The following is a 15408-nucleotide window of genomic DNA, read 5'->3' as shown; positions in this document are numbered from 1 at the left end:
TAATTGTGTCGGGACTCCTACTCCCTCCATCCAAAATAAATCAGTTCTAAAGTTTGAATTTTGTCCTAAATAATAAACCAACTTCTATCTTCTTACCTACTATCAGTTCACAAATCGAGAAATGTTATTCCTTCACTAATCCCCATCCATCCATTCACCAATACAATTTCTTTATTAGCTAAGAGTATTTTGTTTTTTTGTCGTTTTCCTTAAATCCTTACTAGAGTGCTAGGGTTTAAGTTTTATTGGGACAGAGGGAGTGCATCGTTAGTCTATTTTATATATGAGATGTACTCTCTACGTACTTGTAATGGAAGTCATTTTGAACAGCGACACGGTCTCGAAAACACAACTTTGACTTCTTGTTTCTAGAAAAACATTTATTGAAAAGTGATATATGTATACTTTTATGAAAGTATTTTTCAAGAAAAATCTATTCATATAATTTTTTTTATATTTTCAAACTCAATAACCTTAAGAGTTATTCATAATTTATATTCCTAAGATTTGACTTAAAAATTATCCAAAACGACTTCCTTTACGAGTACAGAGGGAGTATATATTAGCAATGTTCTTATTCAATATTAACAGCTTCTCGTCCTTAGTTTGTATATCATACAATCCATTAATTCATTTTGCCTGTTTATACAATACATAAAGGTTATATATACATAGAACCTGTTACAGAGCACGGGCACTTAACTAGTCACACAAAAAAACCGTTGTGTGAACAAAATCCCGATACATAGATCGCCCGGCAACCCGATCCCCAACACAAGGAGAAAAAATATAGTAATCCGTACATGCGTATCGGACCATATACAAGATGCGACTTGTATCGGTCGTCGTCGTCGTAGAGGTAGAACGAGTGGACGTCCACCATTGTCTTGGGAGATCAATGCAGATGGAAGTACCGGAACTAATCTCCTCCCACCGACAGCGGCCGATCAAGGCCTCTCTAACGTCGACACTGGATGCTCCGGGCCACGCATCGTATTCGAATCCGTTTCCCCTTCAAAAGCATGGATGGTGGACCCTATCTTCTAACTAGGGTTCGTCCCCTTCGCTTAAATGTATGGATACTTTCGGGCCTCATGTTTTCGCTTATGCTTATGCTTATCAGCCAAAATTTGAATTTTTAGCCTTAAATTTAGAGCTGATTTTGAGGTTTTTTCATCGAAGTTTATTTTTTCACCCATTGCTTTTAGATCTCTAAGAACATGTATATAAAAAATTTATTCACAAATTACTATTTGTTTACAAATATGCCACGAATAAGCGAAACGATGAGCCGTTTGCAAGTATGCGGTGCGTGTGCATCAGGAGCTTAAAAATACGTTAATGGGCTGGCCCACCAGCAGTAAACCTTATTATCCAGAGCATTTGGTAAGAGCATCCCCAGCAGATACTCCATTCAGGCCTCTATCCACAAAATAGAGGTTGGGAGAAGAAAAGTGAGCTCCAACAGATACTCCATCCCAGCATCCAAATTTAGCTATCCTCCATCCGGGGAGAGAGAAACATCAAATTTGGCGTTTCTCTCTCCTCACGCCATCCTCCACATCCTGTAACCGCCAGCGTCCCCCGCCCCCATCCAAAGTCCAGATCGACCTCCCCTCCGTCGCGACCCCCCCAATGTCGTCGTCATCGCCGGCCAGATGTGCATTTTTTCCCAAGGAGTGAGGGTGGAGAGGGAGAGACATACCAGATCTGGAACCCGCAGCCCACGCCGGCCGTCGCGCCGCCACGCCTCCGCGCCCGTCGCACCGCCGCGCCGCAGCCCCCGTCGGCCATCGCGCCCGTCGTGCCGCCACGCCGCAGCCCCCGTCGGCCGCCGTGCCCATCACGCCGCCGCGCCCCTGTGCCCGTCGTGCCGCCGTGCCCCGCGCCCGTTGCGCCGCCGCGGCCACCAGCCGCTAGCCTCCGCCTCCACGCTGAGCGGAGAGAAGAAGAAGAGGAATAGAAGAGGAGAGAAGAAGAGGAATAGGGAAGATGAGAGAAAAGGAGTAAAGAGAAGAGGAGAAAAAATAGTTGGGAATATTAAAAATACATCCATTAAAATAAACTCATTTAGATTATCGGGATAAATAACACTGTTAAAATTTAGTTGTTTAAAATATAGTCCATAAAAAATAATACAAATGTATGGTTAGTTGAAAAATATTAGTAAAATATAGGAGGGAGTGATATTGGAAGATGCAATATAGATGATCTATGGGAGTGAGAAGGAATATGGATGAGGAATCTTTTTAGATGGCCATCCATATGAGCATATGGAAAATCAAATATGGATGAACTGCTGGGGATGCTCTAAAGGATAATATAGTGTCCATTTCCCTGATTCCCTCCCTCCACCAATGGCAGAGGCTGATTTTTTTTCCCCTGAAACATTCTCCTTTTCGTAAATGAATACATATAATTATAATTTGGTTGTCTAAATTCAAGCTTTTCACCAACAATAGTAATAACCTGATAGTGTACGAGTTACTGAGAACAGATTTGATATTGCATCAATTGGGTTCTTGTTCAAAAGTACTTTCTTTCGATTGTGATCTTTGATTAACAAAACATTGTAGAATAAAAATTTACTGTCAAGGCCCAGTTTTAGACCATCAAAATGCGCATACTGGAAAAAAGGAGGTTATGCAATATATAGAAGGAGATGTACAAGAAATTAGATCAAACGAGGGGCACTGGGTAATGTTTTGTTCATCGAGATCACGCGAACGTGATCTTCCATCACGGAAAAGGCCGAACAAGTCTATGTAGTAGCAAACAATCTTACATCACGCAGCAGAACGAACATGGTAAAAGTGAGACCTCAAAAGTTCACTTCAATTGCGTCTACAAACCATTTGAAGCATTGAGGGCAAGTGCTATGTAGACGTGACTACCACATCCAAACTCATTCATATCATTCACTCATAAATTAAGAGGCAAACCATATAATATGTCACCTCTAATATACAATGTCATCTCTAATATCTCTAGTACTCTTACACCTTTCTTGAAACTATAAAGGAAGCCCACGCAGATGCGCGGGCAATTTATTTTGCTATTTGTAATGAGAATACTAAAAAAGAAGTTATATCACACTATATTCATTATAAAAAATCATAGATTACCTTATAACCATAAAAACTAAATAAGTATACCGTGAAATAGACCAAAGACTTTGATATACTAAATGATAATGTCTATCATATTAAAAAAACTTTATCCCGATTATACGTAAACTCGCATATTACCATCCTTCCCAAACATTCGAGTAAATATGGGTTTTGGCTTTTTTTCTCCTTTTATTATACATCGATCCACTTATGCATGTTCAGGAGGCAATATACAATGGAATGATCTATATTGTCAAAATTATTTTTACTAATTGTTAACACTATTTAGAAGAGACTGACATAATAAAAAAAGGTTTATAATGTGGTTTCATTGACATTTAGGAGTGTACATACGCATGAATATTTTTTTCCGGCGATTAGTAGTCTCGTACTTATGTACTTTTTTTCTTGGGTTTTCAACAAACAAATATTTTTTCTCTCCTAGGGGTAGAGTATATGTATGTGCATTCATTGGGTGGGTGTGCACGTGTTTATATGAGCATCTACAATTGTCTTTTACTTCATAGTTAATAAAAAAATACTTTCAAGTAAATAGATGGGATGGCGTGCAGTGGCACGGTGTGCCTTCTTCGATAACCTCACCAGGAGTGGTCACTACATATATATATATATATATACATATATATATATATATACATATATATATATATATATATATATATATATAACGTGAGGAAAATCGTAGAGCTACATAGAAAGAAAGAAAGAAAGAAAGAAAGAAAGAGAACTACCGAACAAGAGGATTGTATACGTACGTACTCTTCTTTTTTTCTTTTCGTGTACATGTGTACATAGGGAGGGATTAACTGGTTTTTAAGAGCGAGCAATTACTTTAATAGATCTAATCTAATGGTTGAAAATAATGAATCCACCGGTTTAAGTGTAAAACGGTGGGTAGATGCTTTATTTTTTCTTATTATTTTTCTTACATTTACTTAATTTATTAGAGCATCATGTAACATCCTAGAAGTGGTTGTAGGAGAGTAGGAATATTATTACTCATAGTCACAATCTAATTGTAGTCAACTATTGTTTGACTGTCACTTGGTGGCATCATCTACTTATCTGTCATCTTTTTATGATTTCCCAGTTAGTATCGTCCTTCATCCTCAATGCTAGATGGTACACGTGCTCATTGGATATGAGATAATTATTAGGTGCATTGTGTAGGGTATGACTCTGTCAGGGCTACGGATAAGATATACCCTTTACCCTTAGATGTACGCGATATGGCAATACGGTACATCTGCGCGTGTATGGACGTTCTCTGTATACGCTAAGGAAATTCATCTCGAAGTCCATCAATGGAAAGGTTCCTACCCGTATAGGACTGGGTCGTCACTATATCGTGCAGGGTCCGATGTCTCCGAGTCCTACCTGGAGACCACCTGACCTGCGATATAAAAGGGACCCCCCGGGAAGACCTAAGGCATCAAATCTCATAGCCAACACAACGACCACAGCCTACGAAGCCGGAGCCTACAGGAGCCAAGTCGCTGGGTGATCTAGTCGAATCAACTCGACTACGATCTCGTCGGTATCGTCGAGTTTTGTTATTCTCTTTGTAATTTGTGGTCATCCCCGTATAATCCCATATCAACTGGATTAGGGCTATTACCTATTAAGGGACCTGAACCAGTATAATCTTTGTCTCTTGTTTCCTTGATGTCGTATTACATAGATCCTCGTACCAACGTACCCCAATACCCTCTATATTCGGTCTACGGGTACCCACCGTCGACAGACTCGAAGATTGATAGACAGTGGTTTCTATATAGAACTTATATATACGGTGAATAGTAGGGACATATAATTGATATATTTGGCTACTACTAATTGACAAAGTAAATTATATACTACATATTAAGAATTTTAGTACCTAAGTACTCCCTCCGTTTCACAATGTAAGTCATTATAGCATTTTTCATATTCATATTGATATTAATGAATCTAGACATATATATCTATTTAGATACATTAACATCAATATAAATGTGAGAAATGCTAGAATGGCTTACATTACGAAAGAGAGGAAGTAATGATTAAGGTTGAGTACCGAAGTACTTATAGGATTGGCCACCCCTTGTTTACTGTAAGCATGCTTACCGAACATTGTGTGTGTTTTGGAAATGGTTTCTATATAAAAGTATTCTAAAAATTAAATAAATATACTTTTAAAGTTTTAATATTTAATTCTTAATTAATCATAATATTCAATGCCAATGACCTACGTTGTTTTGCACGTCCTGATAAGCTCAGCCAATTAGCTAGAGCGAATGAAGCCTAGGACATAAAGCACATCAATACTATCAAAAGAAAAACACATAATATATGAAAAAATTAGTAATGTTATTTAGTTATATCAGTATTTAACTTTTGGGAATGTTTGAATGTTATTTTTATTTTTGGAAATGCAAGTCTAATTTCTCAAGTGATATACAGTTATATAATCTATATTTTCAATTTGTTTATATTTTTTATGGATGATCCGACAGCATACAGCTTGTTATAATACAACTCCAAATAACATATATTTTTGCATATGAGCTTAAATTATTAGTTTTATTTTTCATCTAATCTAAGTGAGAGAAGAAGAAAAGAAAAAAAAGACGTGGGGCTGGGCGTAAACGTACCGTACTTTTTTTTCCTTCCTACTTACTCCCTCTGTCCCAAAATATAAGCATTTTTAGCTATAAATCTGGACAATTGTATGTTCAGATTCGTAACTAAAAGTTACTATATTTTAAGACGGAGGTAGTAGCGATCAATGGCATAAACGTGGCGGTTTTGGGGATAGATTTAATTGGTGACTTTTAAGATATAGATCTAATGGTGATAACTATGGGTTCACCCGATTAAATAAAAACCAACGATTAGATGTTTTGCTTTTTTAATAGAATTTTAAGGATTTATTAGAGCGCCACGTGGCAGTTTAAAAAAGTCATTAAATATCTAATTATGGAGCTCAAACAGTTAATTTAACTAAAAGAAATACAATGGTTTAATCTTATCATAAATTGGATGTTAAGTTTAAAAGGTCATCGTTGTAAAGACAGTTTATTAAAGAACGAACCTAAGACCACCAATGAACCTCATATGTATCAAGGTACATGGGACATGCATCAGAATTTCGTCCACAACCGGTTTTGCCTCCATGAGAGAAGTCAAGGAATTAAGTTGACCATTAGATATACTAGGAATCGTGCACGTGTATAAAAAAATAAGTATAAAATGTAAACTACATATAAAAATTAGGAAGTGTGATAAAATGTCATAACTGCATAATTTACCAACGTAACAGCCAAAATAATTAAAATTATCTCAGTGCACCAATAACATAAACAAACCAAACTTTGGTAGATATATATTAAAAAATTGAGCCACATCACAGATTGAAATTAGTCAACAAGTTCAGGGAATGAACTCAGAAATGAACCGGTACAACCGAGAATATTAAGTTCAGGTACATCCCAGGATAAGATCAGAAAATACTATAGCAAATGTTCCAAATTTTGTTTCTGAATTCTCCTTAATCCACATGAATTGTCCTTAATACAATCCAGGATAAGATCAGAAAACAAGACCTCTCTTACAAGCAATACCGCATATATTATTTGTCAAGACAAAGCCAAGTGCATAATCCACATCAGGTTATCCTCTAGATGATACTCCAGCCATGCTCCCTGGTCCTCCAAAAACAACCAGGCTCAATAGTCCAATGCATAATGTAAATAACAGGGCCGGCAGAAGAATCTGAACATGGTAATCTTAAAGCGACCTTATATAATCTGCACAAATAATATTGGAAATTATTTGAAATACTATCAAGTGACAGGAGCAAGGTTACAACATTATTAGCAAGTGACAGGTGCAAGACTAAAACATTAGATCAGTGAACCTGAAGTAAGACAAACAATTGTTGATTAAAAATAAATAACACTTGTTGACGAACACAAAATGGCATTTTATTCTTGCACGAAGACCATGTCAAAGCCTTGATATATGCATTATGCCTTCATGATCTTTAAAGTCAATAGATACCTGCATAAAGCATCAACTAAGAAAATACATTGTTTTTGTTCCAAAAAAACTGATAAATAACAAAAATGGCATGATAAAAGAAACACCTTAATGGATACTTTTGTTAAAAAAGATAGGGAAATTCTTGATTATTCAACGCCAGATCGAATCATGTCCAATGGTCATTGGAATTTTGTCTATCCTTCTATTCTTCAAAATAATTCAGATTTGTTAGCCAAAATGCGAAGAAATAGGTTTGCCATTCCATTACAGTATCATCAAGAGCAAGCGAAAGAACCAATATCCTGTTTTGGGATTTCGATTGAAATACCCTTTATGGGTGTTTTACGTAGAAATACTATAGTTGCTTATTTTGACAACCCACGATACAAAAAAGATAAAAAGGTTTTGAGAATTGTTAAATTTAGATATAGGACCACATAAGCAACACAATTAATTTAAATACAGAACATATGGACATACTTCTCTCTTTGCTGCCCTGTGTTTGTAGATGGTTCAACTATCAACATAGGATGCTCCTCAGGATAAAAGCTAACAAAGCAAAAAACTTCAGTAGTTGCATCTCCATGCCATACAAAGGAAATCCTAGTATTTAATCAACTTTATCCGGTTGTACACATAAGAAGGGATTTCACTATTAGTATATTTGAAGAGCATAAATAAATATGTAAGGTGAAAAGATGGTGGGCATAAAGCAGTAACCATGCTGACATCCAAAAGATTCCATAGAGGCATAGAAGATTAACTTTGTTGCTGATTCTAAAGAAACTATGTTAAAGATAGAGTTTGGTTCATCCCAAACTTCCCCAGAAACAAGTTAGGCACGTTCGGCCTTTTGCGGCAACGGGCAAGTGTTTGGCGAACCACATAAGCAGCGTGCCAAACCTGGTTACTCCAGTGCCTCTCATGTCATAGATTTATTTTTCAGACAAGTTTTGCCACAAGTGTGGCCAGCTTTTTGGGCGTGCACTTTTGGCACAAAATTACTCAGATCTGCATCAAATAGATAAAGCAACTCACCTGAAAGCATGATTCCATATATTGTCAACAATATCCCAATCAATAAATGTTCCATCTTTCATTGGTGAAATCACCTATTGGGCATGGAAGAGAATCAGTGATAAACAATAGTTAACTAACCTCCATATGATCCCTCCTAAATAGAATAAAAACACATTTTAGTACATACACTACAATAGAGTATTATCACAGGCCAAATATAAATTGTCTCCAGGTAAAATAAAGGTAGCAAGCAAAGCAAAATTCAGACAAAAAATAATAGTACATGTTATTGCAGAAATTTGTAGTGTAGAGCTTCGTTGACTATCCATTGAAAGTATTCAGAAAGCACGGCTATGTTGTGGACCACGATTATGGTAGAGAACTGCAAATGCAAGACACTCTTATGCATCAGTTCAGAATCCTCTTATGCCATGGACGCCCATCGTAGACAGCCAGAGCCAGCCAGCAACCCACTCAGCCATGGACGCCATGGACAAAGCAATCAAAGCAACCATAAAACCAAGAAAAGAAAAATCACCGGTTGCCGAGGAGAGCCTGGAGGTGGACGATGAGCTTCTCCTCCTGCTCAGTGAAGTTCCCCCGCTTGATCCCCGGCCGGAGGTAGTTCGTCCACCGGAGCCGGCAGCTCTTGCTGCAACGCATCACCCCTGCACACACGCACAGATCAAACATGCAAAAATCTCAGATCTCGCAACCCAACGCAGATCGATCGATCAAGAACACACAAGAACACGCACCGGTGTTGGTCGGCACGGCGCGCCAGTTGCCGGAGCCGTGCTCCTGGATGTAGGAGGCCAGCATCAGGTCCTCCTCCGGCGTCCATGGCCCCTTCTTCACCCAACCTTGTCGCAGCACGGCGGCCTCCCCATCCTGCTCGCCGGTGCGCGGCGGCCGGCCGGTGGTTGGTGGTGTATGTGTCGACTCGATCTCGATCAGGGAGGAGGAGACTAGCGTGTTGGCGGCGGCAACGGAGGTAGCCGGGCGGGTAGCGGCGGCGTCCCTGCGAGCAGCGGAGGCGCTGTGGTGCCGGTCAGAGGCGGCTGGACCGTGCCTGGCCGTGGGCAGCAGTGCGGTAGTGCCTCGGCGCTGGTCCGGCATTGAGGCGGAGCGAGGAGGCGAGGTCGCTGGTCCGGCGGTGGACCGTCGCGAGGAGAGGAGGCGCAGAGCGAGGACGCGAGCGGGGAGAGAGAGGCGCGGAGCGAGCAGGCGGAGTCGTCATCGCACCGGGGATTTGCGCGTCGCAGTTACCGCGTGGTGGGATGACATCGGGCGAAATCGCTTGTGGATATAGATCTACGGTGTACAGCGGACGGCTCAGATTGGATGAGAGGGTGGATGGACGGATGGGATAAGAGTGGTTGATTTCACACGTAGGATTGCTAGGGGGTGAACTCCTTTTTTATATTAGCACTCGTAATCGTGCACTTGCACGTTTTGGCAATGTATGTATGTAGGTACTTCCTCCGTTTCATAATGTAAATCATTCTAGCATTTTTCACATTCATATTAATGTTAATGAATCTAGATAAATATATATGTCTCTAGATTCATTAATATCAATATGAATGTAGGAAATGCTAAATGACTTACATTGTGAAATAGAGGGAGTAGAACAATAGTGACTTTTTTTAAGGCAGTGCAGACCATAAAAATTGTTAAGGTAAAAATAAAGTTTCATACATCATAGTAAAAACCCTATTTGGATTATTTCTATAAAATCCTTTTTGGTGAATATATCCATAACGTACAAGGTAGCCCGGCATGATTTATACATTGCAATGTTGCTACTCCCTCCGTTTTATATTATAAGATTTTTTTTCTAGTCAAACTTTATTAAGTTTGACCAAGTTTATAAAAAAATTTAACATCTAAAATATAAAATTAGTATAATTAAATATAACATTGAATATATTTTCATAATATGTTTGTTTTCTTTTGAAAATAATAATATATTTTCTATAAATTTGATCAAACTTAAAAGAAGTTTGACTAAGAAAAGAAAACAAACATCTAATATGAAGCGGAGAGAGTACTTCCTAAGCAAACAATTATGATTGAAGTATAAATCATTGCCAGCTGGAAGTGAAATTGTAAGTAAAGAGAATAACAAATGATCTTATATCAGTAAGTGCACGCACAAATAAATCAACAGTAAGTACCAGTACTTCAGGAACTGAATTTTACATAATTTCACAAGCTGACTAAAGTTATATATAAATAAAACCGGTTAAGAAAGCATACATCCAGTTGGTCAGCAAAAAATACATCCAATTTATCCTGAAGGCAAGCAAATTACATCCAACTCTCACCAGAATTATGGCATACACTCAGCACCACCATGCCATCAAGATCTGTATCTTAGACCAAATTTTAATCCTGCACAAATGGTTAAATGGTCTTCCTTATTAAGGAAAATTCAGGCTGTACTTAAACATATATCTATTTCAATGTGAGCGCATTGGTCAGCTTCTATTTCAATGTCAGAGTATTGTACCTGTGGCAGTTGTAGAAGTCTCCTTTTTCCACTGCTTGAAATCTTCTATGAATTGTCCATTGCATTGATTCAGTCCAAACTTCTCCAAACCTAACAACACCTAGTGATTCAGATTGAAAAAGCAAACCAGTAATATTTTTGTTGCTATACTGAGGAAGTGAGAAAATACAAATACATTCATTTGATCAAGTGTCTGGAGCATTTTGTCAAACACATGACCGACATGGGCAAAGTTTTCTATTCAGAATTGTAACAAACACGGCAGGCTGTTGCCAACTGCCAATCAGATGAGGGAATTATATGGAAGCTCTCATATTACAGAACACATGAAATGAAAAGCATAATGTGCTAAACATAGTATGCGAGCTCGAGAATTAGGGAGAGTGAAAACCTGATTTAGTCAAGGGTAAGCAACTTCCACATTGCAAAAGTGAGCGAACTTTGCCACATTGGAGAACGCGAGATCGTAATCCATCCATGGCCAAACATCTATGGATCTTGCAAATGATTTAACATCAATAACCTTGCAGCATAATGGATGATGTCCAAAATTGCTCAATTTTTGCCGAAAAAAATAAAAATGATAGAAAATTCAGAGTGATGTAAGTATCCTATGAAACCAAATGTAATAATCAGAGATATTATACAAAATCACATGTCCATGAAGTGCTTTATAACAGAACTTTTGGACCCATTAAATGTAGGAATTTTGTTGTGTGCAAGCCTCTGTACAATCATGTTGAAACACTCAATGCCCAGGTGATGATTCATACGAAGTGATTCATGATTTTGTTTTTAGACTCAATCGAATTGGATAAGCCTTTGAGATCACAATACACTCTTTCCTAAAACGCACATCATTAATATAAATTAAACAATAACATAATGCCATGTTCTATTAATCGTATGGAAACAGGCTTACTTCAGGGATTCCTTAGACAAGATGCATTTGTAAAGTCCATCAACCAAGTTTATAGGTGATGATTGTAGAATGCTCATGATTAGCAATATCAACATGGGGAGCTTCTGAGTCCATTTGAGTACCACATGGGAGATGCAAGTCAACACAGATTCAAGAATTTAAATGAGGCAGTGAGCCATATATGATAGTGTGTCAACAACCTGACATAGTTTCAGAATTTGAATTCACTATGCATACAAGAAATATATTCCCTATTAAACAATGTATTTGGCTGCCAACATCATAACACTGAAATTCTACAGCATATATAGTTTTAGAATTTGAATTAATAAATGCAGGAAAAAAATATCACCTGTATAAATGAACAATTTAAACATGGCAGCTAACGTCATAACACTGAAAATATTTAGCATAAGGGTCTAGAATCCATATATACTTCTTTACAGCAGGAAAAGTATCACAATATATCAGACTTTCTCCCCATTACATTAGAGGATAACATATCTAAAAAATATTGAGAAGCACAAGCAGAAAATCTTATAGTCATCACCAAATTATTCCCCTCAACTTCACTTATTGTACCTAACTATATCTGCAATTGTGGCTGCACAGTGCACACACATTTTCTTAGCTGTGCAAGAATTGGTTGTTAAATGGACATGATATAGTGCTGCAATAGACAATTAGTATTTTTATAGCAATCCGAGGCAGATGAACTGAATCTCTGTATGTATTAAAAGCAAAAAAAAGAACTTTTATGCTCATTAGTGTGGAATTATGCTCACTAAGATGTTGGTAAATTACTACCTTGTCAGTGATGTGCCCTTCCACAGCCATCCCTCTCCTCGGAGGCTTGGATCGGTGCCATCAAGATCCCAGTCGTCCACAGCTAAGGTCCACCAGCCTATCTGCTATTTCAGGGATTGACCGATCTGAGTAGTTCGCCGGAGCGCGAATAGCGAAAGGGAACATGAGAGGATCACGATGAGGTAGAGGGGGAGGGAATCGCGGGTCGAAGATTGTAATTACCTTCCATCTTTCCGAATTAGTGCCACAAGCGCCCTAATCGTGCCTGGGGCAACGTTTCAGCAAGACGTGGCTTCAAGGACAAGAGGTTGGGGGCACACCGGCGCAGTCGAGCAGCGTGACTGTTGGGCCGCGTCAATGGCGAAAGGGCAGACCGCCTCGGCGCCGGTGTTGTGGCTGTCAATAACCATCTAGCATGTGCCTTATGGAATTGGAAGCAATGAGTCATTAAGATCAAATCAGTGCTGGAGAACAAAATTAGTTGATCCTAAAAGGTTAAAGGAACAAAACTATATGCAAAAAGTATTACTTCTAGAAGCAACCAAATATACTCTTCGAAACAGAGTCTTGCCATTTCACCAAAAGAAGAGCGCTTTAGTAGCCCCAAGGAGCAAAAGGTTTGTAGGTTGTTTGTAGCCTTTGTTGACCTTGCAACGATAAGCACATAAACTCTACAAATGGCATGATCAGTAGTTGCTTGATCTACAATATATATAAACAGTCAGAACAAATGGTTCGGATATGGTAATCAACAGATCATCCTGTATCAAAGTATATCAGGGCATCCATTGTTGCATAGAGATACTAAGAAATTACAGGAGCAGGAGCTTCTTTTACCATTTTAGTACTTCATTGGCGCTCTGACCTTGCCATGCATCATTGATCTGCAATTCTACACACCAGAGAAATTAGTAAGGGAGCAAGAGATGCATGGGCACAGGACTAATCAAGCCACAAAACAAACGGAAACATTTGACTCCAGTTCTGCACAAAAGTATATACAGAATCCAGAAGAAAGCATATCATTACTTCTCAAGGTCGTCATATATACCAAATCAAAAATTTTCTCACAAATACAGAGATAGATCAGTGATTTACCTAAAACGCGGAGGAATTGAACTATGTGGTTTGGAGTAGACTGTAGACCTAGGCAATATGCCTCTGAGTGTGAGTGTGAGTGGGAGCACAATCCTAACGCCACATCTACCAAGAAGACTGCCATAACCAGATTCATGGAAGCTAGGTCATAAATCAGACCCTAAGCAAAGAAAATGCTTGCGATGATTGAGAAAAAGACAGTAAAAAGTAATGGATTCTACCTGCAGGAGATTACCAACTACCATCCTGAATTCCCTATCCATCCTGAAAAGGTTTAAATAAATTAAAGGAACAACAAAAGAAAACATATATAGGCTAAAAAGTTGTGTATGTTGGTAGCATAGTAATGGAGGTGTTACAGACCTAGGAACGACAGTGACCGCGAGCAATATCAACAACCTGATTAACAATCTAAGGCTCAATTGGTTTTAATAGCTGCCTCTTCAATTCAGAGAACACTATTGCAGCCAATTTTTAATCAAAATTTGTGCTATCTAGAAATGAGAAGGTAAATACACCAAATCGAATATGATTAAAATTTTGACAAATAAGAAACCTAATCAACATTTTTAATTACTGGAATTCCAACTTACACAAGATGAAATAGTTAACAAAGAGCAAAGTTCAATGGTTCAATTTAAGTATAGGAGAAAATAGACAAAAGAAGGTCAATTAGCCAAGATAGTAACTAATTACCTGACCAACTGGAATATTTTGAATGGGTATTGGACGCTGAACAACACAAAGTTGAGGTCGTCCTTGCCGGAGGTCGGCGCCAGGCTTGGCATGGCTGGGGATGCAGGAGTGCACGCTGGGAAAGGAGATGATGGTGAGGAACTACTGCCAACATCAAATGCCCCTTGTCCTTCCAGGGCAGTAGCCAACAGATAGTCAGATACAGATCGAGTGTTGGCGATAGATGGAGCAAGTCTGGTTGGGGATTACGGTTGGAGGAGTTGGTGGGCTTTGAACAGAGGCGGAACGGCGTGCTCCACACCGAGGCCAGCTTCGAACGCCAGCGACCAAGGGCTGCAGATCGAGCTCGGCGATGGAAGGCCCTGGATTGACGCCGACTGCATGCGGCCATCTCGGATGGGGCTCTGGCGGAAGGGGGAACCACCACGTCGCCTGCAGGGGCACGATGCGGTGGCGTGCGGCGGGGAGTCGCGAGGAGGCGCACCAGCGAATGAGGTGGTCCGGCAGTGGACCGCGGCGGGAATTCGTACGGCTGAGAGGAGGGAGGATGCGCACGGAGCGAGGAGGGGGCGGCTGGTCCGGCGGTGGACTGCGTCGGCCGCGGGGAATCAGGCGGGGCAGGTGAGGCGGCGGGGATTCCTCGTGCTGCTGAGAGAGGGAGGATGCACACAGAGCGAGGAGGAGGGTGGCTGGTCCAACGGCGGCAACGGGGAATCGAGCGGAGCGAGTGATCGAGGCGGCGGGGATTCGTGCGGCTGAGATGAGAAGAGGAGGGAGGATGTGAAGAGGAGCGAGGATGGGGCGGGGATTGGAGCGGCGGAGTCGCGCGCTCGGGGGCGGAGTAATCGGTGGGATTAGCACAGCGATGATGATGAGATGAGACGACGGATCAGATTAGATGAGATGTCGGATGGACGGTGGGGATTAAGTATGTGGATTTCACCTGTAAGATTGCAAGGAGACAACTCCTTTTTATATTAGTATAGATAGATTAATCTGTAACAAATTATGGATTAAATCTTAACAACCATAACATAGAAAGAGGGGTGCGTACGTTCCTACCTGTAGGTTGATTCGGATAAATCTAAACGCTTAAAATAATGGGACCACTAAATTTAATAAAAATCAACAGTAAAATGTTTTCCTTTTTTTTATAGATTTTTAAGAAATTTTCTAATTTCTAAAAGTGCCACGTG

At 39.6% G+C, this 15408-nt stretch overlaps 2 protein-coding genes across 44 annotated transcripts; both read right to left on the bottom strand.

Annotated features, from left to right (window-relative positions):
* Positions 1-6469: 6469 nt before the first annotated feature.
* On the bottom strand, positions 6470-9451 carry LOC4343245 (transcription factor MYB4-like). Of its 35 annotated transcripts, XM_066312526.1 has the most exons (8): positions 8933-9451; positions 8713-8842; positions 8458-8556; positions 8193-8328; positions 7635-7703; positions 7259-7356; positions 7030-7172; positions 6470-6919 (listed from the first exon to the last, which is right to left on the bottom strand). In XM_066312526.1, the coding sequence occupies exons 1-3, from the start codon at positions 9291-9293 to the stop codon at positions 8544-8546; spliced, it is 504 nt and encodes a 167-aa protein (XP_066168623.1). In that variant the 5' UTR covers positions 9294-9451; the 3' UTR covers positions 6470-6919; positions 7030-7172; positions 7259-7356; positions 7635-7703; positions 8193-8328; positions 8458-8543. The 35 variants fall into 35 exon arrangements, with proteins under 35 accessions (XP_066168623.1, XP_066168619.1, XP_066168622.1 ...); XM_066312522.1 differs by having other exon boundaries at positions 7030-7356; XM_066312525.1 differs by lacking the exon at positions 7259-7356.
* Positions 9452-10290: 839 nt separating this feature from the next.
* On the bottom strand, positions 10291-15050 carry LOC136357335 (uncharacterized). Of its 9 annotated transcripts, none has more exons than XM_066312537.1 (11): positions 14462-15050; positions 14213-14381; positions 13738-13780; positions 13517-13633; positions 13256-13310; positions 12948-13120; positions 12641-12839; positions 12419-12519; positions 11081-11186; positions 10690-10779; positions 10291-10571 (listed from the first exon to the last, which is right to left on the bottom strand). In XM_066312537.1, the coding sequence occupies exons 1-4, from the start codon at positions 14601-14603 to the stop codon at positions 13622-13624; spliced, it is 366 nt and encodes a 121-aa protein (XP_066168634.1). In that variant the 5' UTR covers positions 14604-15050; the 3' UTR covers positions 10291-10571; positions 10690-10779; positions 11081-11186; positions 12419-12519; positions 12641-12839; positions 12948-13120; positions 13256-13310; positions 13517-13621. The 9 variants fall into 9 exon arrangements, 6 of the variants coding, with proteins under 6 accessions (XP_066168634.1, XP_066168632.1, XP_066168633.1 ...); XM_066312535.1 differs by having other exon boundaries at positions 11081-11178; XM_066312536.1 differs by having other exon boundaries at positions 11081-11178; positions 13256-13302.
* Positions 15051-15408: the final 358 nt, after the last annotated feature.

Source organism: Oryza sativa, chromosome 7 (assembly GCF_034140825.1).
Source record: "Oryza sativa Japonica Group chromosome 7, ASM3414082v1".
Taxonomy (NCBI): domain Eukaryota; kingdom Viridiplantae; phylum Streptophyta; class Magnoliopsida; order Poales; family Poaceae; genus Oryza; species Oryza sativa.
Note: the sequence above shows the minus strand (reverse complement) of the source record. Positions and strands in the feature narration are given on the sequence as shown.